This window comes from Mustela erminea, chromosome 5, assembly GCF_009829155.1.
Source record: "Mustela erminea isolate mMusErm1 chromosome 5, mMusErm1.Pri, whole genome shotgun sequence".
In the NCBI taxonomy this organism is placed as follows: Eukaryota; Metazoa; Chordata; class Mammalia; order Carnivora; family Mustelidae; genus Mustela; species Mustela erminea.
The window spans coordinates 84,950,633-84,977,166 of NC_045618.1; the positions used below are offsets into that span (position 1 = coordinate 84,950,633).

Genomic DNA, 26,534 nt, shown 5'->3' on the forward strand with positions numbered 1-26,534 from the left:
CATGTACACACAATGACTGTTTAAAAATCAAATCATAAATGAGGCAATATAGTCTAATAATCTCAAAAATAAAAATAATCCATTCAAAAGGTTTTTACAAGAAAACTATTCCACATTGGATATAGGTGCATCTTACTATTTGCTATGACAGGGCAAGGGTCTCCCTTTTCTCCCCCTGCTCCCTAACTGCCTTTCTCCATTAGTGCCAAATCACTAATAACAGTTCAGAAAGCCTGAGGCAGTATTCCTGCCAGGGAGGGCTGGCGGTTGAGAGGGCAAAGTTTCTAAGGAGTAGGAGGATGAAGAGCTAAGAAAAGAAGCAAGCACAATCTGAATAGGACCTGCATGCAAACAGATGAAACACAGCTACATCCAGGGCCCTTTGAAATGTAAGTGACAGACTTAACAGGCAACAGATTTCATGCTGTATTTCCACAGATAGCTGCAGGAGGCCGCATCTAGAAGTAGGTGCCCTTCTAGGAGCTAAGAGCAGATCTTGGCTTAAGACCAGCCAGAAAACAGCAAGCTCAGCTCTATAAGCATAAGGCAGTGGTCCTGCCAGTAATTTAAGCGAATTTACAGGTAGGATCTTTCCCAGTCAAATCTCCAGCTAAGATAAGAATGCAACCCGGCTGGCAACTTGATTACAAATTTCTGGGGTGCCTGGGTGGCTCAGTGGGTTAAGCCTCTGCCTTCAGCTCAGGTCATGGTCTCAGGGTCCTGGGATCAAGCCCTGTATGGGGCTTTCTGCTCGGCGGGGAGCCTGCTTCCCCGCCCTCTCTCTGCCTGCCTCTCTGCCTACTTGTGATCTCTCTGTGTCAAATAAATTTTAAAAATCTTAAAATTAATTAATTAATTTTTTTTTAATGTGGAAATCTATCACAGCCTACCCTGCTTCAAGCCAGAACAGTATTCACCACTGATTTCCTTAAGTGATATTTCATGGAAATTTTTTTTTAAATAAGAGGAGGACATCTGGCGCTTGGGTGGCTTAGTTGGTTAAACATCCAACTCTTGATATTGGTTGAGGTCATACATAATCTCAGTCATGAGATCAAGTTCTGACTCAGCTCTATGCTCAGCATGGGGTCGGCTTGAGATTCTTTTTCCCTCTGCCCCTCCATCCCCAACACTGCTCATGCATTCTCTCTCCCCAAAAAATAAAATAAAATAAGCAAGAAATAAAGGGACATAAAGAGCTGTACAGTTTTATATTTTATGATATAATACGCATACATATTATGCTCTATTCTTGGGTCACTTTAAATATTCTTGTTGCAACATCTTCATGGTTAACCTAGGAATTATAAGTGCCTTCTTAAATTTCTTTTTTTTTTAAAGATTTTATTTGAGGGGCACCTGGGTGGCTCAGTCGTTAAGCATCTGCATTCAACTCAGGTCATGATCCCAGGGTCCTGGGATGGAGCCCCACATCAGGCTCTCTGCTCGGCAGGAAGCCTGCTTCTCCCTCTCCCACTCCCCCTGCTTGTGTTCCCACTCTCACTGTGTCTCTCTTTGTCAAATAAATAAATAAATAAAATCTTTAAAAAGTAATGATTTTATTTGAGAGAGTGAGCAAGAGAGAGTGCCCAAGCAAGGGGAGGAGCAGAGGGAGAGAGAGCAGCAGACTCCCTGCAGAGCAAGGAGCCCAACTAGGGGCTCGATCCTGTCATGACCCAAGCTGAAGGGAGATGCCCAAGCCAAATGTAGACGCCCAACCGAAGAGCCACCCAGGCACCCCAACATCTTAAATTTCTAACAAACTAGCTTGAACTTACCTTCAGTAGTACTCAAAACTCTGCTCCTACACAGTTCTGTATCTCCCCTTTATGTTACTGCCCGAAGTTACATCTTTATATATTGATTTCCTGCTCACTTTTATTATCGAGTCACATTCTGAGCAGGGCCTTTTACCCATCTGCCCCAGGTGCCCTTTATGTGTAAGACTGCTGAGATCTTTCAGTGAAGTGGAGAAGAGGGTACAATGGAGGAATGGTTGTAGGATCTGAGAAGACAATAGGGTTTGCAAAGACAGTAAGTAGGAAAGAGATCTTCCAAGCTGTAATATGGCAGAAACAAGGTTAAAATACATTAGTAGTATTATTCCATAACATATCACCTGGCAATACCTTAAAACATTTATAAGTAGGGGCACCTGGGTGGCTCAGTGGGTTGAGCCTCTGCCTTTGGCTCGGGCCATGATCTCAGGGTCCTGGGATCGAGCCCCCCATCGGGCTCTCTGCTCAGCGGGGAGCCTGCTTCCCTCTCTCTCTCTCTGCCTGCCTCTCTGCCTGCTTGTGATCTGTCTGTCAAATAAGTAGATAAAATCTTTAAAAAAAAAAATTTAGAAGTAAGTCAGCATACTATAAAAATTATAAAATATGCTATTAAGATACTGGAAATTCCCTAGAAGCAAATCTATAATTTTTCTGCCTCCACCCAATTCAGAGGAACACCACACCATCACTGGTTCCAGCTCTCCTTCTGTGCAGCTTTTAGAAAACACAGAAGGCAAGGCAGTGGGAAGGACATGTCTTCCCTCCTGGAGGTGTATCATTCTGAGGGAGTATAGAGGTTCCCCTCAAGCTCTGCTGAGCCCTGACCTCTGTAAGGAATCAGTGCCCTTGTCCTATCTTTTCACTTTATAGATGGGAAAAGAGACTCACAGGAACAAACTTGACCAAAATTAGTGTGAGAACCTGAATTAAAACATATTTCCTTGGCCACCTGGCTGGCTCAGTCAGTAGAGCACCTTGATCTCAAGGTCATGAGTTCCAGCCCCACATTAGAGATTACTTTCAAAAATTAAAAAATAAAATCTTTAAAAAAAAGTATTTCGTGTGGCGCCTTGCTGGCTCAGATGGTTAAGCATCTGACTTCAGCTCAGGTCATGATCACAAGGTCCTAGGATTGAGCCCCCCCGTCAGGCTCCTCACTCTCCTCCTCCCCCCCTCCTTGTATCCCCTCCCTCTGATAAATAAATAAAATCTTTAAAAAAAAAAAGTACTTCCTGGGCACCTGAGTGGCCCAGGTCATGATCCCAGAGTCCCAGGATGGAAGTCCCACTTTGGGCTCCTTGCTCAGCCGGAAGTCTACTTCTCCCTCGGCCTCTGTTCCTTCCCCTACTCATTCTCTCTCTCTCTCTCTAATAAAATCTTGAAAAAAAAATATTTCCTGACTTTACTTCACTCTATCATATCTCTATGAGAATATCAGGACTCTGAGTTTCCTAATGTTTTAGAAACAGTTCCTTCTTTTCAAAAGCACCAATGCCTATGATGCAATTTCCTCCAAGCTGTCACTAATGATTTTTATACTATTAATACAAAGAAGAAAGAAAGGAAAAACAACACATTGGTTGCTGGAAGCAGAAGTTCCAGAACAAATGGGGGTGCAAGAGGCAGCAAAAGGATTTTTAAGTCTAAGGGTGGAGGGTGAGGTTGCTTTTCCTCACCAGAAATTTCTATTTACTTTGTTAATTCACTACATTGAGAATACCGTTACTACACAATCCTTTTAGGGAAAGACCTATATTAATTACTCAAAACACCTGTAACTCCATGTAACTGTAACAGTTACTAAATACTGTCACTCCATACTGTAAGGTAGAAAGTAAATAAAGATACTTCTTAGCAAAAACAATATAGACAGAAGCCAGGAAATAGTTTCTAGTTTAATCACACCACAAGTACAACCAAAATAAAAAATAAAAATAAAACTGACAGAAAGATTACTTATAACTCCAGAACATTTTAATTCTAAAGAGCTTTAATATATAAAAAGCCCCATAGTTTCCAAATGCCCCTCAAAAAGGGAATGAATAATGAGTCCCATCAGAGCTGGGGAAAAAAAAAATTTTAAGGGGGTGGAGAGATGAAGGCTGACAATCATTCTCTTTCAAAAAGATCAACAATGTGTCCTCAAATAACCGCTCAGAAGGAAAAGAACTGTCCATATTTGCCTTACATACGGTATTGGGCAATTAAATGCCAACTTAGCTATTTAAGAATGACTTGCTAAAACATTGAAAAAATGAAAGACTTCATCCTTGTCATAGACTGCCACTTCAGTGGAACATTCGGTGCACATGACTGGGTGGTAGAGTTCTTCTGCTTGTGCCTCTGCTGGCTCTGCAGCATCCTCATGGCTGGACCTCATCTTCTTAGGGCCTCGCCTTTTCTTCCTGTTCTCTGGGATTTTGTATCTTAGAACCTCCTCTTTGTTGACAGAACAATTCATCACAAACATTGCTCTATACTGAGTTTTGTAGGATTCGTGCCTAAGAGGAAAATGAAATGAAGAATTTGGATTTATGTTCTATTTTAATAGGTTATCCATTTAGATTTTTTAAAAAATTTTACTGAAGTATAGTTGACACAGTGTTACATTGGTTTCAGGTGTACAACACAGTGATTCAAGAAGTTTGCACACTACTATACTCAACAGAGCAGTGCAGCTACCATCTGTCAACAATGCTATTACAGCATCACTGTATTTTATCCCCATGACTTATTCACTCCACACCTGGAAGCCTTTATCTTCCCCACTCCCCTCACTCATGCTGGCCATCCCCCACTGTGCTCCCTTCTGGCAACCATCAGTTTGTTCTCTGTAATTATGGGTCTGCTTCTGCTTTTCATCGTTTATTCATCTGTTTTGCTTTTTAGATTCTACGTATAAGTGAAATAATATAATATTTGTCTTTCTCTGACTTAATTTCACTTAGCATAATACCCTTTAGTTCTATCCATGTTGTCACAAAAGGCAAGACCCTCATCCTTTTTATGGTTGAGTAATATTCCACTGTGTGCATATATCACAGTCTATTCACCGATCAAAGCACACTTAGGTTGTTTTCATATCTTGGCTATTGTAAATACTACAATACACACAAGGGTGCATATATCTTTTCAAATTTCAGTTTTCACTTTCTGGATAAATACTCCGTACTGGAATGACTGCATCACTGGTTATTTCTATTTTTAAATTTTTTTTTTTTAAGGAATTTCCATGCTGTTTTCTACCATGACTGCAGCGATTTACCTTCCCACCAACAGTACACGAGGGTTTCCTTTTCTCCACATCCTGACCAACACTTTTTAATTCTAGCCATCATGACAAGTGTAAGATGGTATCTCACTGTGGCTTTAAGTGCATTTCCCTGATGATTAATGATCATCTTTTCATGTTATCTGTTGGACATTATAAGTCTACTTCGGAAAACATCTATTCAGTACTCTGCCCATTTTAATCAGATTATTTGGGTTTTTCAGTGTTGAGTTTAGGCGCCCTAAAATAAAATAATGTTAAGAGTTATTTTAAGAACAGGAAAAAACTTATTAATAGAGAATAGTTTAAAGAATGAATATATCCAGAGCGCCTGGGTGGTTCAGTGGGTTAAAGCCTCTGCCTTCGACTCCGGTCATGATCCCAGGGTCCTGGGATCGAGCCCCGCATCAGGCTCTCTGCTCAGTGGGGAGCCTGCTTCCCTCTCTCTCTCTGCCTGCCTCCCTGCCTACTTGTGATCTCTGTCAAATAAATAAATAAAATCTTAAAAAAAAAAAAAAAAGAATGAATATATCCTCTTTTCCACTGCTTTAAAAGTAACTTTAATCTCCGAAAAAAAAAAATTTGCTCTTCAAACTTAGAAAGACAAGAAAAGCTATTGGAAACTTGAAAGCTAATGTTTAAACAATTTTGACTGTCTTTTCACACTGTGGCCTGAAATTCTGCCCTCCACTCATTACAAGTGGTGCTGTTCTTAGGGCACCTGGGTGGCTCAGTCGGTTAGGCATCTGCCTTGGGTTCAGGTCATGATCCCAGGGTCCTGAGATCGACACCCAAATCAGGCTCTCTACTCACCAGGGAGCCTGCTTCCCTTCCTCTCTCTCTGCCTGCCTTTCTGCCTACTTGTGATCTCTGTCAATTAATTAATTAGTTAATTAATTAATTAAAATTAAAGGGGTGCCTGGGTGGCTCAATGGGTTAAGCCTCTGCCTTCAGCTCAGGTTAGGATCTCAGCATCCTGGGATCGAGTCCTGCATCAGGCTCTCTGCTCAGTGGGGGCCCTGATTCCCCCTCCCCCTCTGCCTGCTTCTCTGCCTACTTGCAATCTCTCTCTGTCAAATAAATAAAACAAAATCCTTAAAAAAATTAAATTAAAAAAAAGTTGTACTATTCTTGTCACCATTTTAGTGAGAGCTAGTTTTATGAAAGCTTAAAGAGCTTCCAACTTTACAATGTCCACTCCTGGCTTTTCTCCAGCAGTCTACAGAATAGATAATGCTTCATTTGTTCTCCTAATATACTCAGTATTCTCCTACCTCTTTCCCCACCTAGTAAGTTGGATTTTTCTCCCCTTAAACCTCATGCAACAGAAATATCTATCTGGCTAAACACAGCAAACTCAAGTATACTTTCATTAGTTCCAAATGTTGATCTCCACCACTAACACCACCCACAAAGAATTTAGATTATACAAGCTGGTACTTCTCCAAGTAAGATTATAAAAATTTCATTTATACTCCACTGAACTAGAATCCTGTATGAACATGGAACACAGTTTTTACCAAGGCTGATTTCTATCTGTTACATTATGGAACAACTTCTTTTGAGTACAGCAACTCTGTAATAATATGGTTTAATCTGGAAGAGAAACAACTGCAGTACAAAGACATTTTACTTTTTCTGCATTCCATAAGTATACTCTGGGTTGTCAACTTATACACAAAAAGCATAAGAGTTCATTTGGAAAGCACAAAATTTAATTGTTGCAGATGATCAAAAACCTCAAGCTAGCTTATAATAAGGATATATATATACACACACACACACACACACACTTTTTTTTTTTTTTTTTTTTGAGAGAGACAGAGGGGAGGGAGGGAGAAAGAGAAGACAAGAGGGGTAGAGGGAGAGAGAAAATCCCAAGGAGGCTCCATGCCCACCACAGCCCAATGCAGGGCTCAAGCCCACACCCTGAGATCATGACCTGGGCTGAAATCAAGAGTCAGATGCTTAACTAAGGGAGCCACCAGGCATCCCAATGACATGACATTATATGTAGGAAACTGAAGACTGCACAGAAAACTACTAGAGCTGATAAACTAATTCAGCAAAGTGGCAGGGTACAAAATCAACACACAAAAATCTGTTCACTTCTATACATGAGCAATGAATGATCCAGAAAGAAAAACAGAATAGAAGTTACCACAGGCTGGGGTGGGTAGAGGTGGAGAATGGGGAAATTTTGTCTAATGGGTACAGAGTTTCTGTCTGGAATGACAAAAAAAAAAAGTTCTGGAAATGGACTGTGAAGATAGCTGCACAATACTGTGAAAGTAGTTAATGTCACTGAATCGTTCATTTAAAATGGTTAAAACAGGGAACAAAGAGTACCCCCTCTCACCACTCTCACCTATTCAACACTGTCCTTTAAGTCTAGCCAGGGCAAAATCAGGCAAGAAAATGAAATAAAAGGTATCTAAATAGGAAAGAAAGAGGTACAACTGTCTGTTTGCAGATAACATAATCTTTTAAACATAAAATATCACAGACACCACCAAAAAAAAATGTTAAAATAAATATAAGGAGTGCCCTCGTGGCTCAGCTGGTTGGACATCTGCCTTCGGCTGGGGTCATGATCCAAGGGTCCTGGGATCGGGCCCTACAAGGGGCTCCCTACTCAATGGGAAGCCTGCTTCTCCTTCTCCCTCTCCCTCTGCCACAGTCCCTCTTGTGCTCTCTCACTCTCTCTCGCAAATAAATAATATCTTAAAAATAATAATAAATAACAAAATAAAAAATAAACATGAAATTCAGGCAAGTTTCAAAATACAAAACCAATATACAAAAACCTACTGTGTTTCTGTACATTAACAGTTAACTATCTGAAAAAGAAATTAAGAAAATAATCCCATTCATGATGCCATCCAAAATAATAAAATACTTGGAAATAAACTTAACCAACGAGGTGAGAGATTTATATACTGTAAAACATTCATGAAAGAAACTGAAAAAAATACAAGTAAATGGAAAGAAATCCCATGTGCATGAATGAGAGAACTACCATAATTTTTTTTAAGACTTTATCTATTTATTTGACAGAGAGAGAGAGATCACAAGTAGGTAGAACAGCAGGCAGAGAGAGGGAGAAGCAGGCTCCCCACTGAGCAGAGAGCCCAATGCGGGGCTCAGTCCCAGGACCCTGAGATCATGACTTGAGCTGAAGGCAGAGGCTTAACCCACTCAGCCACCCAGGCGCCCCAAGAATTACCATTATTAAAATGTCCGCACTACCCAAAGCCATCTTAGTCAATGCAATCTTATCAAAATTTCAATGGCACTTTTCACAGAAACAGAAAAAACCCTCAAAGCCGTATGGGATCACAAAAGACCCCAAACAGCCACAGCAACCTTGAGAAATAACAACAAAGTTGGAGGCATCACAATTTCCAATTTCAAACTGTACTACAAAGCTATACTAATCAAAACAGTACAGTTTGGGCATAAAAAAAGACTCACCCACCAATGGAGCAGAACAGAGAGCCCCAAAATGAACTCATGCATACATGGTTAACTAATACTTGACAAGGGAGCCAAAAATATGCAATGCCAGAAAGATAATCTCTTCAGTTAGTGATTTGGGGAAAATTAGATATTCACATGCCAAAGAATGAAACTGGACCCCTGACTTACTCCACTCACTAAAACTAACTTGAAATGAATTAAAAACATAAATGTGAGACCTGAAATTATAGAACTACTCAAAGAAAACACAGGGAAAAAGCTCAATATGGGTCTTGACAATGACTTTTTGGATAAGCACAGCAACAAAAGCAAAAATAAACAAGTGGGACTACATCAAGCTCAAAAACTTCTGCATAGCAAAGAAATCATCAGCAAAAGGAAAAGGCAACCTATGGAATGGGAGAAAATATTTGTAAATTATGTATTTGACAAAGGGTTAATCCAAGAAACTCATACAACTCAACAAAAAGTAGAGTAAAGCGGGCGCCTGGGTTGCTCAGTGGGTTAAAGCCTCTGCCTTTGGCTCAGGTCATGATCCCACGGTCCTGGGATCAAGCCCCACATCAGGCTCCATGCTCAGCGCCCTCTCCCTCTGCCTGCTGGTCTGCCTACCTATGCTCTCTGTCAAATAAATAAAACCTTTAAACAAATATTAAGAATAGAACTACCATATGATCAAGCAATCCTACTTCTGGGTATGTGTCTGAAGGAAATGAAATCACTATCCCAAAGAGGTATCTCCATCCCCACCTCAGCTAGGTGATCAAGTTCAACATTAACAGTCATAAATCTGTTGATATTTTTGTTGTTGACAGTCTGTGCCCTTGATATAATATAATGAAAACAACACTTTACCTTTGTGGTCTTCTCCCCCCAAATCTACTATGAAAAAAAAAAAAAAAAAAGAAGAAGGAAATCCTGCCATTTGTGAAAACATGGATGAGCTTAAGGGCATTATGCTAAATGAAGTAAGTCAGACAGAGACAAAAAATTACTGATCTCACTTATATGTGAATCCAAACAAAATGAACTCATAGAAACAGAGAGCAGATTGGTGGTTGGTGGGGGAAGGGTGGATGAATGAAAACAGTCAAATGGTACAAACTTCCAGTTATAAGATGAGGAAGGTCTGGGGATGTAATAAACAGCATGTAGTTAACAATGTTGAACTACATACTTGAAAGTTGCTAAGAAAGCAGATCTTAAAGTTCTCAACACACACACAAAAAAGGTATAAATGTGAGGTGATGGATGTGTTAACTTACCTTATTGTGGTAACTGTTTTGCAATACATGTGTATACCAAATCATCATGTTGTACACTTGAAACTAACATATAAACAATGTTATATGTCAATTGTATCTCAATAAAGCTAGGAAAAGTCTAAAATTTTAAATGGTCTAGTTGACAATAAATTGAATATCCAAATGATGTACTCTTTTTTTTTTTTTAAATACTTTATTTATTTATTTGACAGACAGAGATCACAAGTAGGCTGAGATGCAGGCAGAGAGAGAGGAGGAAGCAGGCTCCCTGACGAGCAGAGAGCCCGATTCGGGGCTCGATCCCAGCACCCTGGGATCATGACCTGAGCCGAAGGCAGAGGCTTTAACCCACTGAGCCACCCAAGCGCCCCAATGTACTCTTTAATGTAAAAATTTTAATGGCTAAAATGATAAATGTTATATGTATTCCATCACAAATTTTTTTGAAAAGAGTGTCTTTGACAGATTATGTCATTCTATAACATACATGCAGTTTCACTGAATCCTTGTCAGCACTGATAAGTGCTTTATTAGAAAAACTACTTATAACAGAAATACATATAACCAAAATGATTTATATTAAGATTAATCATGTAGCAGCAAGGATATGTGAGGACAGAACTTTATCAGAATTCCTAAGTATAGGGGTGCCTGTGTGGCTCAGTCAATTAAATGTCTGTCTTCAGTTCAGGTCATGATCCCGGAGTACTGGGATTGAGTCCCGCACCAGGCTCCCTGCTCAGAGGGCAGCCTGCTTCTCCCTCTCCCTCTCCCATTCCCCCTGCTTGTGCTCTCTATCAAATAAATAAAATCTTAAAAAAAAAAATTATTAAGTATATACCTCGAAAGTCTATTCCTGATTTAAACAAAGACCACCAAATTTTTTTTCGTTTTGTGTGTGCATGTGGTCAGCCTTTATTCGTTACCTTTGGCAATCAAGACATAGTGTGGTCATGCAGGCAGGGCAATTCAAGACAGCATCACTATTTGGAACAGGCTGCTGTTGTTGATGTGGCCTCTGTATTCCAAAACCATGGTAGCTACAACAGAAAAAGAAAAGGTTGGTGGGGGTAGTGAAAGAGACATATATTAAAGCCAGATCCTGATTCTTTTTTTCTAAGGGGCTCCACGCCCAACATGGGGCTTGAACTCACAACCCCAAGATTAAGAGTCACATGCTCTGGGGTGCCTGGGTAGCTCAGTAGGTCAAGTGTTGAACTCCTGATTTCAGCTCAGGTCATGACCTCAGGGTTGGGAGATTGAGCCCTATGTCAGCCTCCACTCTGGGCATAGAGCCTGCTTAAGATTCTCTCTCCCCCTCTGCTTCTGCCCTTCCCCACCTCTCTCTCTCTCTACCCCTCTTAAAAAAAAAGTCACGTGCTCTACCAAATGAGATAGCCAGGTGCCCCCAAGATCTTGATGTCTAATGCCACTCTCCAATAAAAGAAACTAATACTCCTGAGAAAAATGGCTGAATCTAGGAATAGGCAAACGAGATGAACCTGGAGCTTCCTGTACTGCCAGAAAGTAAGGAAGTGCTCAAAAACAATGAAGCAGGTATGTCAAGGGGTCACAAAAGTCAGCTGAAAGAGTTCCCAATGGCCAAAGCTGAAACAATTAGAACAAAATAAAGCAATATTGGATTATAACCCAAAGTATAAATAAATACCTGAGTCTACACTGATATGAATGAATGAATGAACGAATGAATGAACGAACGAACAAAGGGAAGAATGAAGAACAGACAAATCTCCCGTATGAAAGAATAATTTATGAAGATATTCTCCCCTCAAGGAAGTGGAGCATAACTCCCCACTCCTCAAGTCTGGGCTACACATAGTGACTTCCTTCCCAAAGTACAGTATGCAAAGGAGGGGTGGAGAGTTAACTTTACAGGAGGAAACCTGACAAACAGTTCCTCACCAAGGTGACCAAGATCAACATTAACAATCATAAATCATGTTGACAATATGTGCCATTCATTACAATGTGATGAAAATGGCACTTTGTCTCTGTGGTCTTCCTCACCAAAACCCATAATCCCAGTCTGATCTATGAAAAACATCACTATTCCAATAGAGTGGCCTCCTACAATATATCTGACCACTACTCCTAAACTGTTAAGGTCATCAAAACCAGGGAAAGTCAGAGAAACCGTCAACAGCAAGAAGAGCCTAAAGAGACATGACAACTGTAAGTACCTGGTATCCTGGATTGGCTCTTGCAATCAAAATTACGTAGCAGATAACGAAGAAATTCTGAATAAAGTATGGACCTTGGTTTATAATGATATATAAATACTGGTTCATTAATTGTGACAAATGTACATATTAATCTAACATGTCAGTAATAGGTGAAACTCTTGTGTGTGTATGTGTGTGTTATTGTCGGAGGATATACAGGAACTCTGTATTATTGGCTCAATTTTTCTGTAAATCTAAAACTGTTCTAAAAAATAAGGGGTGCCTGAGTGGCTGTGTCAGTTGAGAGTCCAACTTCCGGTTTCGACTTGTGTCATGACCCCTCGGGGAGTGGTGGGACTGACACAGCATCAGGCTCCACACTCAGCAGGGAGCCACTTGAGATTCTCTCACTCTGTCCCTCCCTCATCTGCGTTTTCTCTCTCAAATAAATAAAAAAAAAAATCTAAATAAATAAAGTCTATTAATTTGAAAAGCCTAGCAAAGCTACATTTTAAAAGCAAGCATGTAAGCTCTAAGTACTTTAAGATTTTTGTCCGTTTTGTTCTTTGTTGTATTTCAAGAATCTAGAACAGTGTCTGGTACATAGTCACTGTTCAGTGAACATTTGCTGACTGCAAAAGTATAATATGAATCTACTTATGAAGGTACTAAAGTATAAAAGCATACGTTTCTGAAAAGGGAGTTATGGTAAACGCCCAAAAACCAAACAATAAAAGATAAATTATTTGACATTACTTCCCAAACTCTTCAAATGTCTCTAGAGAAAAATACTGAAAACATGTGGTACTTATTTATAACTGTTGTTATATCCCTCCAATGCTTAGCAGATTTCAAAACTCAAACCTAAGAAAGTAACACATTCATTCAACATATACTTAATGAGTGCCCATTTAACACAAAGTGTAAGATGTCTGGGATATAGCAGTGAACAAGACTGCCTCCATGACACTGAAAACGTAGTCAACTGATTATTTTAAGTTGGTTTCTGTAATCTTAAAATACAACTATCGCTTGATGCAGGAATGTGAATAAACCAATAAAATGTTAATTCTTCTCAAGATATATATATAACAAAAGGCGCGCCTGGTTGACTCAGATGGTAGACTATTTGACTCTCAATCTTGGGGTCTTGAGTTCAAGCCCCATGTTGGCGACAGAGTTTACTTTAAAAAAAAATTTTTTTTAAAGATTATAGAACGAGGGCACCTGGGTGGCTCAGTGGGTTAAGCCGCTGCCTTCGGCTCAGGTCATGATCTCAGGGTCCTGGCATCGAGTCCCGCATCAGGCTCTCTGCTCAGCAGGGAGCCTGCTTCCTCCTCTCTCTCTCTCTGCCTGCCTCTATGCCTACTTGTGATCTCTCTCTGTCAAATAAATAAATAAAATCTTAAAAAAAAAAAAGATTATAGAACGATGACGGATGCCTGGGTGGCTCAGTTGATTAAAGATTATAGAATGATGAAAATACATTCCATCTTACCTCACTGACCAGAATCAAGAGCTACACTGTAATTTCCTTAACTATCTTAGTATCAATCATGACATTCAAAATGTTCATTTTGCACAGGGGGTAATCAAAACATATTTATTTGATAAATACAAAGGGTAGTTGGAGGAAGTGGTACTTGGGTAAAACTTTGAGAAGGAAAGAAGGAAAAATAACAAAGAACAAAGTGGGAGACTGGAGGCTAAAAGGTAAGGTACAAACACCCAACAACATCAAACTCTCTCTGGACTTAAATATACTTTATTTATGGGTAGCCTGGGTGGCTCAGTGGGTTAAGCCTCTGCCTTCAGCTCATGCCATGATCTCAGGGTCCCGGGATCAAGCCCCATATCAGACGCTGCTTGGCAGGAAGCTTATTTTCCCTTCTCTCTCTGCCTCCTCTCTGCCTACTTGTGATCTCTCTCTGTCAAATAAATAAATAAAATCTTTTTTTAAAAAATACTTGATTTATCTTTTGTTGTTCAGTTTTCAAGAGTTTACCATCCCGGCCCCTATTACCTTAGCTAAATCAAAGCTTCCTAGAATGGGACTCCAGGGTTTGCATTTAATTCTTCCCAGGCGATTCTGAAGCACAGCCAGGTGAGGGAAGCACTGGGTAACAGCAGTATACTGCCTAACTTTTAGTTGTATGACAAATTAGCCTTCATAAACTCGAACTGAAAAACAAGTATGGCCATTTGGGATGATGAAAATGGTTTGAAAAATAGAGATAGGAGTTGCCTAACACTGTGAATATACTAAATGCCACTGGATTGTTCACTTTAAAATGATGAATTTTAAATAAATTAAATGGAGGCGCCTGGGTAGCTCAGTGGGTTATAGCCTCTACCTTCAGCTCAGGTCATGATCCCAGGGTGCTGGGATCGAGCCCCGCATCAGGCTCTCTGCTCAGCGGGAAGCCTGCTTCCTCCTCTCTCTCTCTCTGTCTGCCTCTCTACCTGCTTGCGATCTCTGTCTGTCAAATAAATAAAATCTTTAAATAAATTAAATGATTAATTTTATATTATGTGAATGTCTCCTCAATTTAAAAAAAATCTAACTTGTGGGGCACCTGAGTGACTCAGTCATTAAGCATCTGCCTTCAGCTCAGGTCATGATCCCAGGATCCTAGGATGGAGTCCTATGTCAAGCTCCCCACACAGTGGGGAATCTGCTTCTCACTCTCCCTCTGCCACTCCCCGCCCCCCCAGCTCATGGTCACTCTAATAAATAAAATCTTTTAAAAATCGAATCTGTAAATAATTAAAAAGAACAATTCAGGTGTAAAATGTAACATCCACTCTTCATCCACATAAATGTTTACTCTCCAAATAATCTGAAATTATGTCTATTTGAAAAAAGTCAGCATTATTTCTTCAATGGAGAGACTGACTATAGCAGTTTGAATTCAACAACAGTTTTTTAAAAATAAATTACCTGACAGGTGCCTGAATGGCACAGCCAGTTAAGCATCTGACACTTGGTTTCAGCTCAACTTGTGATCTCAGACTCAACGAGATTGGGCCCCAAGTCAAGCTCCATTCTCAGAGCAGTCTGTTAAAGACTCTCTCCCCAGGGCACCTGGGTGGCTCAGTCAGTTAAGCATCTACCCTCAGCTCAGGTCATAATCACAGGATCCTGGAATCGAGCCACACATCAGGCTCCCTGCTCAGCCTGAAGCCCTGCCTGTCCCTCCCCCTCTGCTGCTCCCCCTGCTTGTGCTCTCTCTTCTGTCAAATAAATACATATTTTTTTAAGAGACTCCCCATCTCCTGCCCCTTGCCACCAAACTTATTCTCTCTCTCACTCTCTCTGTCAAATAAATAAATAAATCTTTCAGAAAAATTTAAAAAACAAGTAAGTCATCTGAGTGAAATCTGCTGGTAATTTCAAAATAAATAATTCAACAGTTTTCTTCCAAAATTCTTTTTTTAATGTCTGTATGAACACAATACACATAAATTCAAAATGTGAACACAGAGATGCCCAGGTGGCTCAGCCGGTTAAATGTCTGCCTTTGGCTCAGTTCATGATCCCAGGGTCCTGGGACTGAGTCCCACATCAGGCTCCCTGCTCAGCGGGAGCCTACTTCTCCCTCTGCCTGCCACTCCTCTTGCTTGTGCTCTCCCTTTCTCTCTGACAAATAAATAAACAAAATCCTTTTTTTTTTTTAAAGATTCCATCCATCTACTTGACAGACAGAGACCACAAGGAGGCAGAGAAGAAGGCAGAGAGAGAGGAGGAAGTAGGCTCCCTGCTGAGCAGAGAGCCTCAGGCTCAATCCCAGGACTCTGGGATCATGATCCGAGCCGAAGGCAGAGGCTTTAACCACTGAGCCACCCAGGTGCCCCTAAATAAAATCTTTTTTTAAAAATGTGAATGTAGTAAAAATCATCTCTTAATCATTTTTCTCTAAAGATTCTAAATATTAAAGTTAAGTTCTTACCCTCTTCTCTGTGCATCAACCCAGGCCTGATCTCTGTTATCTTTTTCAGGATCATATAGTAACTCATCATTTGTTGGAATCCTGTGTCGCTTTTTCTTCTTCTTCTTGGTCACCTGTGCTAATTTTTAAAATGTTACGGATATGGCTAGATATCATGTCTAAAGCACACACTTCTATAATACAGAACATAGAATCTTCAGCTACATTTTTTTTCTATGTGTATTTTCCCAAAAAAAATTTTTTTAACTATTTCTCTAAATAAATTTCTTGTCCAATTAATAAGGCATTAAAATGAAAATGACAGAGGAAAAAATTGTTTCTTCACTAAAAATATACTGTTATCTCAAGAACTGTACTCAAATAAGAAGAATTCAGTCTCAGAAAGACCAACATAAACCAAGATCAAAAACTTCCTGATGTTATAAATTCTCAACAAGTTCCCATATATAAAATACTACTGAAATCAGAATAAAAGTATTTCAGGGTACATGGGTAGCTCAGTCAGTCAAGGGTCTGCCTTCAGCTCAAGTCATGATCCCAGGGTCCCAGGACTGAGTCCCACATGGGGCTCCTTGCTCAGTGAGGAGCCTGCTTCTCCCTCTGCCTGTCTTTCCCCCTGCTTATGCATGCACTCTCTCACTAACTCTCTGACAAATAAGTAAAAACTTAAAAAAAAAAATTAGGGGCACCTGGGTGGCTCAGTCAATGAAGCATCCAACTCTTGATTTCAGCTTGCATCATGATCTCAGGGTCATGAGATCAAGCCCCATGTCAGGCTCCATGCTCAGGGCGAGGCTGCTTGAGATTTTTCCCTCTCCCCCAGCCCCTCCCCTGACTCACGTAAGCAGGCATGTGTGCACACAGTCTCTCTCTCTCCAAATAAATAAAGAAAATCTTTTTTTAAAAAAGTGAAAACCCACTATGGTTATCTACATGCACTAGACTCTTAAAATTTACTTAAATAGGTTAACATTTAGGTAATAATATATAAAAATATAAAATTGTTTTTTGGAGTGCCTGAATGGCAGTCAGTTGAGCATCTAATTGTTTCTTTACCATATAAATGTGTTACTTGTGCATTTCAGCATAATTACTGATATAATTAAATCAGTTTTAACTCTTATTATGTTTACCTTTGCTCAGATTTTATACAAAATCAATTCCAGAGAACAGAGAAGCCGATAAAAAAGCAATGAGTTAGAAAAATTTCTGCAAAATATAAAGTATTATAAATTTCTATATTTTCTGTAAAAATAATATTATTAATTATTTGCAGGTATGAAAGCAAATGTTGCTGTACTAAGGAACCTTAAGAAGGGGGCCAAGAGCCCTGAAGATGATAGGACTGAGCTGAGACACACTCTCCTTTCTCCCCAATATGCCCATGCAGTGCCCAAGCAGCACCCCTGCCGGTCCCATGTCCTCATATGTGCATTCCCATCCGTTCTTATTTATCAATTCCTGCTTTTGTTTTCACATCAACAGCCTAGAATTTTTTTTTTAAGATTTTATTTATTTATTTTACAGAGAGATCACAAGTAGGCAGAGGGGCAGGTAGAGAGAGAAGGGGAAGCAGGCTCCCTGCTGAGCAGAGAGCCCGATGTGGGGATCGATCCCAGGACCCTGAGATCATGACCTGAGCCGAAGGCAGAGGTTTAACCCACTGAGCCACCCAGGTGCCCCAACAGCCTAGAATTTCTAAAAGATAAAACTCGGGAGGCAAACTCTAATATACAGTAATTGATAAGCTTTTTTTTCTGTAAAATATAACCCTCTAAACCTGGTAAACATGCTACTTACCTGTTTTGTCTTCATCCTCAGAATCAGAATCAAAATATATATCATCATAGTACTTTGTCAGAGCTGTTCCAACTTTTCTAGTTCCCGAGGAAGACCCTATTTACATAAGGGCAGTTTAGAGACTAAACCATATACAACTGACAAGAAAAAAAACACAACTTACTCTTCCATCACCTCAAAGTAATTATCAACTCATTCCCAATCTCATTTGGATGAAAAAATACTTTCACATCAATGACTTACAGAATTTCTATGCCCTATGCAATTACAGAGAACTGTAATTGTTACAGTGTAATGAAGTGTTCCAAATCATGAGAAAATTTTTCTCTCCCCCTTCTCACAAATCTTGAATTAGATTTTACTGAATTACAAAATAGCCTATTTCCAGGTTGCCACCATACATATCTCTACCTCTCAGCCATGTGGTACACTGTTAAGAACAGGAAATAAACATCTCCTACAGGATTTTAGGGGAAAGAGGATAAGAGCCCTAAAGAGAGGCAGGGGGCATGATTCAAGGACACACTTTCCTCTCCCAGTTGTGCCCAGCACCTCGACTCAGACTATATTCACAAGCCTGTGTCCCTAATTCCTCCTCTTAATTAACATCTGCTTTTGCTCTTATTGTTATTACTATTACATATGCTTTCAGTTCCTAACAGTTAATACATGGAAACCAAAGCTGAAGCACAAATCAGTTTTGGGGCAGGTACACTTTACATAAAAACAAAGCATCAAAATGAAGTATGTTTCATTACTTACTAAAACGAGACAGGAATTTGTGGTGACCTATCATTCAATCTGCTGTATCAGTGCTATATAACCCTAAAAACACCTCTATAAGCTTGTGTCTTTTTTATCCTAGGGTAAAAATTACAAAAGAAAATCACACAAGTAAACAAAACTAAACAGTGTCATTTCGACAACAGGAAAATTCTTCACTAGTCATCAATGAAAACTATGCTCAACTTGCCAAACATATTTATTCATTCACTCAATAAATATTTATTGAGCACTTACTCAAAGTGCCGGTGTGACACAACAGAACATAAATAAGGTTCCTGCCCTTGCAGAGCTTAGACAATTATCTATATGAAAATTTAACTAAAAGTTTACCTGTTTCCAGAGAGGATAACTTGTCCTCCATTGTTTTTATGGTAGAATTTAATTCGGCTTCCATTTCTTTTTCAAATTCATCTTCACTAGATGATTCACTTTCTCCAGTAAGACATTCTCTGATGAGTTTTCGTTTTTGGTCAGGAGTTCCATGTAAAAGCACATCCACTTCATCTTCAGAACTAGTTTGCATTTAAATCATAAGGCATGTGAATACTAAAGAATTAAAATGACCTAAAACTTCCACCATCTCACTGCCCAACAATTTTAAGTTTTTACAAGGTTGCATTTATGTATTATATTACATACAGCTATTTTCATTTAAAGATCAACCATTTCTCAGGGTGCTTGGGTGGCTCAGTCAGTCAAGCATCTGCCTTCCGCTCAGGTCACGATCTCAGGGTGATCTCAGGGTTGGCAGGCTCCCTGCTCAGCCGGAAGTCAACTTCTCCCTCCCCTTTTGCTCCTCCCCCCTCATGTGTGCCTGCACGCCCTCTCTCAAATAAATAAAATCTTAAAAAAAAGATCAACCATTTCACATATTTCCAAATATATTTCCAACGTCTGCATAACATTTCCTCTTATAGATGCTGTATGTTTATTTCTCTTTGCTATTACACTACAATGAATAGCTCAGTAGGGCATATGTAATTTTGTTTCTGTTGATTTCCTTAGGATAAATGTCCAGAACTAGACATAAAAACATCTTTCTAACTTCTTGAATTATCACACTGTTTTCCAAAAGTATCGCACCAGTTCATAACTCTATCAGCAATGAAAGTTTACTTCACAAAACCAGGAGTTTTCTGACATACTTAAATAAAACTTATTTGTACTTAAAACTTAATACATGTAGTCAATATACAGCTAATATACCCAAACAAAATGTTAACAGGTAGAAATTAGATGTTACAATTTTAAAAGCTAAAGAGAACTATAAAAAGGAGGTTAAATTATATTACAAATTCTCCTTAGCAATTACTGCCAATTTACTTGGCCTTTTGCCCCTGGGTTTCCCATTAATAGCAATATGACAGAAATAAACCAGATACCAGAACATGAAATGTTATCAAAATGAATGAAACACCTAACATATTTCTAATACAATCAACAGTTCATAAATAATGTTCAATTATTTGTGGTCTGATGAATAGTTACAGATTACCCCTGGTTTTCGTTTCTCTACGTTCTTCTTCTAGGACAATGCCTTTAAGCCTCCAGCAGAATGTAAATCTGAAAAAATGCAACTTGCACCATTCAATTCTGCTAATGATAGAGGCCTCAGCCAGACTCTACTCATAAGAGAATTCCCCATCTAACACTCCTCATCCTGAACCATATACTCCCTTTCTCCTTTACCACTATATTCATTTGGGTCCTCTTAACTCTGCCTGTTCCCCCATATCCTAAGGATCACCACGCCTCCAAATTCTTTTATTTCATTCTATCCTTAATCCTGCTGCCAAAATGTTAGTCCTAAAAAACTGTCATCACATCACTACCCAATTCTGAAAGAAATCATCTATGGCCAAATCTTCAACTACAGCACTCAGAAGAGCCTTCCCCATTTTGTTTCACCTTATCTTTCCACCTGCACTGGGATCCCTGCTTAGCGGGAAGCCTGCTTCTCCCTCTCCTGCTTCCCCTGCTTGTGTTCCCTCTCTCGCAGTCTCTTTCCCCGCCAAATAAATAAATAAAATCTTTTAAAAAAAAATTTATCTTTCCAGTCTTAACCCCTCACCCTTGAATTACACCACTGGTCTCCAACTAGGGGGCATCTTGCCCTCCAGGGACTATATGGCATAGCTAGACATTTTTGACTGTGACAACTAAGAGGTGGGAGGAGGGACTACCGGCATCCAGTGGGTAGAGGTCAGGGACACTGCTAAACATCCTACAATGCACAGGACAGCCTCCCACAACACAACAGAAACTTACGTGATCCAAGATGTCAATGCTACTGAGGCTGAGAAACTCTGATGTATCCTATATTCCAGTGTTTCCAAAGTGTGCAATGTATTATCTTAAGGAGTACCAGGACAGACATGCTGCTAAACAACTTTGAAGTCATTGTGAAAGGACTCTAAAATGATACAAATACTATGGAAAATAGCTTGACAGGGGCAGCTGCGTGGTTCAGTGGTTAAGATTCTGCCTTCAGCTCCGTAATGATCCCAGGGTCCTGGGATCAAGTCCACATCCGTTCCCTGCTCAGCGGGAAGCCTGCTTCTCCCTCTCCTGCATTCCCTGCTTGTGTTCCCTCTCTCACGGTGTCTGTCAAATAAATAAATAAAATCTTTAAAAAAAAAAAAAAGAAAAGAAAAGAAAATAGCTTGACAGTTTCTTCTAAAACCAAACATGCAACTACCACACAATCCGGCAATCACATTCCTTGGCATTTATCCCAGAGAAATGAAAACTTACATTCACACAAAAACCTATACATGAATGTATAGATGCTTTATTCACAAGAGTCAGACCAAGAAACTAGACATCCTTCAATAAGGGAATGGTTTAAAAAAAAGGTGAAATAATTGTCAGCAATAAAAAAGGAATGATTTACTGATACCTACAGCAATGTGAATGAATCTCCAGAGATTTATGCTGAATAAAAAAAGCCAATTCCAAAAAATTACATACTGCATGATTCCATTTATATAATATTCTTAAAAAGAACAAAATTATATAAGTGGATAATAGATTTGTGGTTACCAGCATTTAAGTAGGGCACGGTGGAGCAGGAAGTTGGCAATGAGGGATCCTTGTGGTAATGGAAATGTTCTACATTTTGTTTGACCATATTAATGGTCATATTTCACAAGCTGTAATATTATACTAATGTTAACATTGAGGGAAAGTGGGTAGAGGAGACACAGAACCCCTCTGTATTATTTTTTGTTTAACTTTTCTTGTGGCATTAATTTGCTGTCATAAATTCTTACATTTAAATATACAATTGGGGCGCCTAAGTGGCTCAGTGGGTTAAGTCTCTGCCTTCGGCTCAGGTCGTGATCTCAGGGTCCTGGGATCAAGCCCCGCATCGGGCTCTCCGCTTGGCGGGAAACCTGCCTCCCCCCACCTCTCTCTGCCTGCCTGTGATCTCTGTCAAGTAAATAAATTAAATAACTAAATAAATAAAATCTTAAATAAACAAACAATTAAGGGCACGTGGGTGGCTCAGTTGGTTAAGCAACTACCTTTGGCTCCCGTCATTATCCTGGACTCCTGGGACTCCATCCCACATCAGGTTCCCTGCCTAGCAGGGAGTCTGCTTCTGCTTCTCCCTCTGACCCTCTCCCCTCTCATGCTCTCTCTCTGTCTCTCAAATAAATAAATTAACTAATTTTTTAAAATCTTAAGTATACAATTCACTGATTTTTTTTCCATATACTATTTCTTATAACTACCTCTGAACCTACCTCAAAATGAAGTTTAATTTTTTAAAGAAAGATTAATCAGAAGACAAGAGAGTTACTTTTATTACAAATTTTCTCTAACCCTTGTGACTATTTCAGGAGAAGTGTCAGCACAGCTAGCTGAGGCAACACTGTATGCGCCAGGTACATTCTTGCTGAGGGTGTCAAGAAATGCAAAGTTCTCACCACTCTTCACCTAGGCCATTTCTCAGGGTTATGCTTTACAGTGTGCAGGATAAGGTGAGGTCTCTCTCCAGGAGAAAGAGCAGGCTTATTTACTGACTGCTGTAAAAGAAGTGGAATTCCCAAGCTCAAGTGGTCCTCAGCCATGATGCAACCCACTGAATGTGTAGCATCCACCTCGGCCTCTCCGTGCAACCACTGTAGGAGTTGGGAAGTAAGAGCAACCAACTTGATCGCAATGCTCATTCTGCCTGCTCTGAGTAGTCTCCAACCCAGGAGTTTCTTATTTTCTGCCAGGTTCCATGAAACAGTAAGACTATAAAATACTAGCTTATAAATAGGATAAAATCAAATCCTGACAGACACCTCCCGAATCTCTCCGATCTCCCCTTTTTTAAGACAACAAGCACCAGACTCAGAGCCTTGAGCAGGCAATACTGTCTGATAACACTGTTCCATTTCATAATATTTATTCTTACAGTTACCTTACCAGTGGCAACTGTCACAGGATTACAGAGCTTCTTTAAAGTAACTTCACCCCCACCCCTCCCAAAAAAAAAGAAAAGAAAAGAAATTTAGCTACAAAAATCTTAAAGAAAAATATTAAATAAGTTGTAATACAGGTGAATATGGAGATGGTAATGGCTGAGTAACTCAAGTCCAGGAAATACTGCTTATTTCAGTAAAACTTATTTCAGTGAAATTTCTATGAAACTAACTGAGGCCTACTAATTGATAATCTCCTTTCACAGATCAGACCCACTACCTGAAACTCGCAGGAAATCTTGGAATTCATCCTCACTCCCCACAAGAGACTCTTCACAGCAGTCCAATCTCCCAAGCCTAGGACGGACAGTTTCACAGAAAGCTTAGTTGGGACAGAATGTTTTAGAGTTTATGGACAGGCTCTGCTGCCATCTTTAAAAAATAAAATAAAATAGGGGCACCTGGGTGGCTCAGTGGGTTAAAGCCTCTGCCTTCAGCTCAGGTCATGATCCCAGGGTCCTGGGATCCAGCCCCACATCGGACTCTCTGCTCAGCCCAGAGCCTGCTTCCTCCTCTCTCTCTGTCTGCCTCTCTGCCTACTTGTGATCTCTGTCTGTCAAATAAATAAATAAAATCTTTAAAAATAAATTAATAAATTAATTATAAATAAATAAATAAAATAACATAAACATGCAAGGAAATCTCTTGCCAGCAAAACTGCAAGTTTCCCCCAGGTAAGCTGAAACCCTCCTTCCTGGAAATCTCTCCAGAACTTCATCTGTGTCTATCTCAGGTCCTCGTTTTCTACAATACTGTCCTGAGATAACATACTTTTTTCCAAGATATTTATGTTCCGAATACGTGTCTTATTTCCCCTACTATACTGAGAGTCTGTAGAAAACTGTAGCCCTAAACAAGCATTCAAAACGTGCTCCAAAAAAGTCTGGGGACCGGACGCCTGAGTGGCTCGGTTCTTAAGCATCTGCCTTCGGATGAGGTCGTGTCGTGATCCCAGGGTTCTGGGATCCAGCCCCACAGAGAGCTCCCTGCTAGGCTAGCCAGCTTCTCCCTCTCTCTACCTATTGATCCCTACTGTGCTCGCTCGCTCGCTCTGTCAAATAAATAAGTAAAATCTTAAAAAAAAAAAAAAAAGCTGAGTATTCCTTTATTTCTGTTTATGACAGTTTAGTTTTCGAGATGGTCACTTCACATTAAGTCCCACTAGTCTCACAACATACTTAAGATGCAGCTGTTATCCCTTTTTGTAGATGAAAAAAACGAGGGTAGTGACTCGCTTCCACTCACTGTGCTAGTAAGCTGCAAAGGCAGGATTCGATCCCAAGGCTTTGGAAGACTTACACGTAATTCCAGAATATTCCCGTTCCCCGCGCGGGTGTCCCCCCCGTCTCCCTCGTGGCTGCGCAACCTCACCAGAACCCCACTTGGCGTCCCACAGGCAACAGCGGGACGCGACAGGCGACCGAGTCGTTGGGCCGAGGGTCCGCAAGGGCCTGGCAGGCGCAGCGAATGGATGAGGCTAAAGCTTGTCCTCGTCCCGAAGCCTCGGAAGCCGGGACGGGGCAGGGGCCTACCTGCTCAAAGCGGGTTCTTCGTCGCTAGGCTCTTCTACAGCGTAGGGGTCGTAGTCCTCCTGGAGCCGGTTCATGGTGGCCTGCACCCTCGGACACCGACTACTAGCCGCCGCACAGCATCTGTTTACTCCGCAGGTGCCCCAGCTAAAGCGTCCGCCACTCCACTTCCGCCCACACTTCCGCGCCGTCCCTGCGCGCCTGCGCAGATCGTGCCAGTGAGGGGGCCGGAAGAGGGGATGAGTCTCAGCGTCTCGCCGCGGTCCTGTGGGTCTTCCGCTTACTAGGAAACGCAGCCTAATTACAGAACCTAGGAATCAGCAGTCTCCCAAGTGGCATTCTGAGCTGAGCGCTCTATGTGCAGTCTCTCACGTCGTGACATGAAGAAGCAGAAATCTAGATGCTGAGGGACATGCAGCCTGAAATCTGGGCCAGTAGGTCCCCAGACGCTAACGGCTAATGTCCCTCCAACCTTCAAGCCTCAAGCCCTTCTGCCTCCTTTTTTTTTTTTTTTTTTTTTTTTTTTTTTTTTTTTTTACCGCGCGGCTCTCTCACCTTCACCACTATTCGCTCCTCCGTCTGACTTCAGCCCGACTGTCTACTGAGAAGTTGCTAGGCTGTCACCAGTTAATTCCTAATTACCTGTTCTTGGTCTCTTCTCGGGCCCAACCTTTGATTGGCCCTTGTCCAATTCCGCTCAATACTTGAGACGACATAGGTGGTAACTTGAGATGAGGCCTGCTGATTGTGAAACTGTTTGCTGCCCTGTTTCTGTATTGGCCTCTTCTCAAGCCCCCTCTTCATGATCCCGTTCAGATAACTACCCATTTCATTTGGTCCTTGCACTCTCCTCGGGTACTATAATGGATTTCCAGTTGCCTGGGTAGATAATCTCCACCATGGTACCACTGGCAATTCAAATCAACATGGTCCAAACCCAACTCAGCATCTTCCACCCCATTTCTATACCTCAGCCAGCAGCTATTTTGACCTTTGATTGCTGCTCATGTCCCTTTCTCCATCCTTACAACTACTATAGGCTTGAATTTTGGTTGACTCCTTCCTCAACCCCTCCGTGAGCCCGCAATTCCCAAAGCCCTAGGGATTGCTTATTAACCGCTCTCATGAAAATACCATCTCCCCACCCTTCACTTTGACTACTGATGTAGGCTCCTAATTGACAGCCTCATTTACTTTTGTTCCCTTTCCAATCTGTGCCACTCTCTACTGGCAGAGTAACCCTTTCCAACACAGCTTTAGACTAGATAATTTCCTTCCTAAAAAGTTCTAATAGTTTGGGGCATTTCGGTGGCTCAGTTAAGCATCTGCTTTTATCTTAGGTCATGATTCCAGAGTCCTGGGATGGAACCCTTTGTCAGGTTCCCTGCTCAGTGGAGCGCCCAATTCTCCCTCTCCCTCTGCCCCTCCCTGCTCTGATCATGCTCACTCTCGCGCGCTCTCTCTCTCTTTCTCTCTCTCTCTGTCTCTCTTGATCTCACTCTTGTTGTCACTCTATCTCAAATAACTAAATAAAATCTTTTTTTAATAGTTCACCTTTACCTGCTGATCTGTTCATCTCATCTTGCAGTATTCTTGGCTCTCCACAATGCTTCCCTACATCATGCCAAACTGATATCCCTATACATATCCAACACAATTTGCTGATTCAAGAGTATGTCCCGGGGGGCGGGGGGGAAGTATGTGTCATGCCTTCCATCACTAGGCCTTTGTTTATGCTGTTTCTTGGAGCTCCCTCTCCTACTATAAATTCCATTATCCAAACCCTATCTATCCTTCAAGATCCATTTGAAAGCAACAGATAGGTCAGTAACTAGACAGAATGACATTTTAGGCTGCCTTTTAGCCATGAGATGCTGCAATATTGGGAACTCTCTCTGTACCTTTTCCACAATGCCTTTTCAGACTCTCCCTCTACATGGGTATTTTTCTCTGCTTTGAACTTTTACGGGATCATGTACCACTCACATGCCATGGATTTCTCTGGTTTTCAGTCGTT

At 40.7% G+C, this 26,534-nt stretch overlaps 1 protein-coding gene across 2 annotated transcripts; it reads right to left on the reverse strand.

The window, feature by feature from the left end:
* Positions 1–3,655: 3,655 nt before the first annotated feature.
* EAPP (E2F associated phosphoprotein) lies at positions 3,656–24,723 on the reverse strand. Of its 2 annotated transcripts, XM_032344016.1 has the most exons (6): positions 24,521–24,723; positions 18,844–19,025; positions 17,728–17,823; positions 15,928–16,045; positions 10,721–10,834; positions 3,656–4,279 (listed from the first exon to the last, which is right to left on the reverse strand). In XM_032344016.1, exons 1-6 carry the CDS (start codon positions 24,592–24,594, stop codon positions 4,003–4,005), a joined length of 861 nt encoding a protein of 286 aa, XP_032199907.1. In that variant the 5' UTR covers positions 24,595–24,723; the 3' UTR covers positions 3,656–4,002. The 2 variants fall into 2 exon arrangements, with proteins under 2 accessions (XP_032199907.1, XP_032199908.1); XM_032344017.1 differs by lacking the exon at positions 15,928–16,045 and having other exon boundaries at positions 4,269–4,279; positions 24,521–24,689.
* Between the last annotated feature and the right edge of the window lie 1,811 nt (positions 24,724–26,534).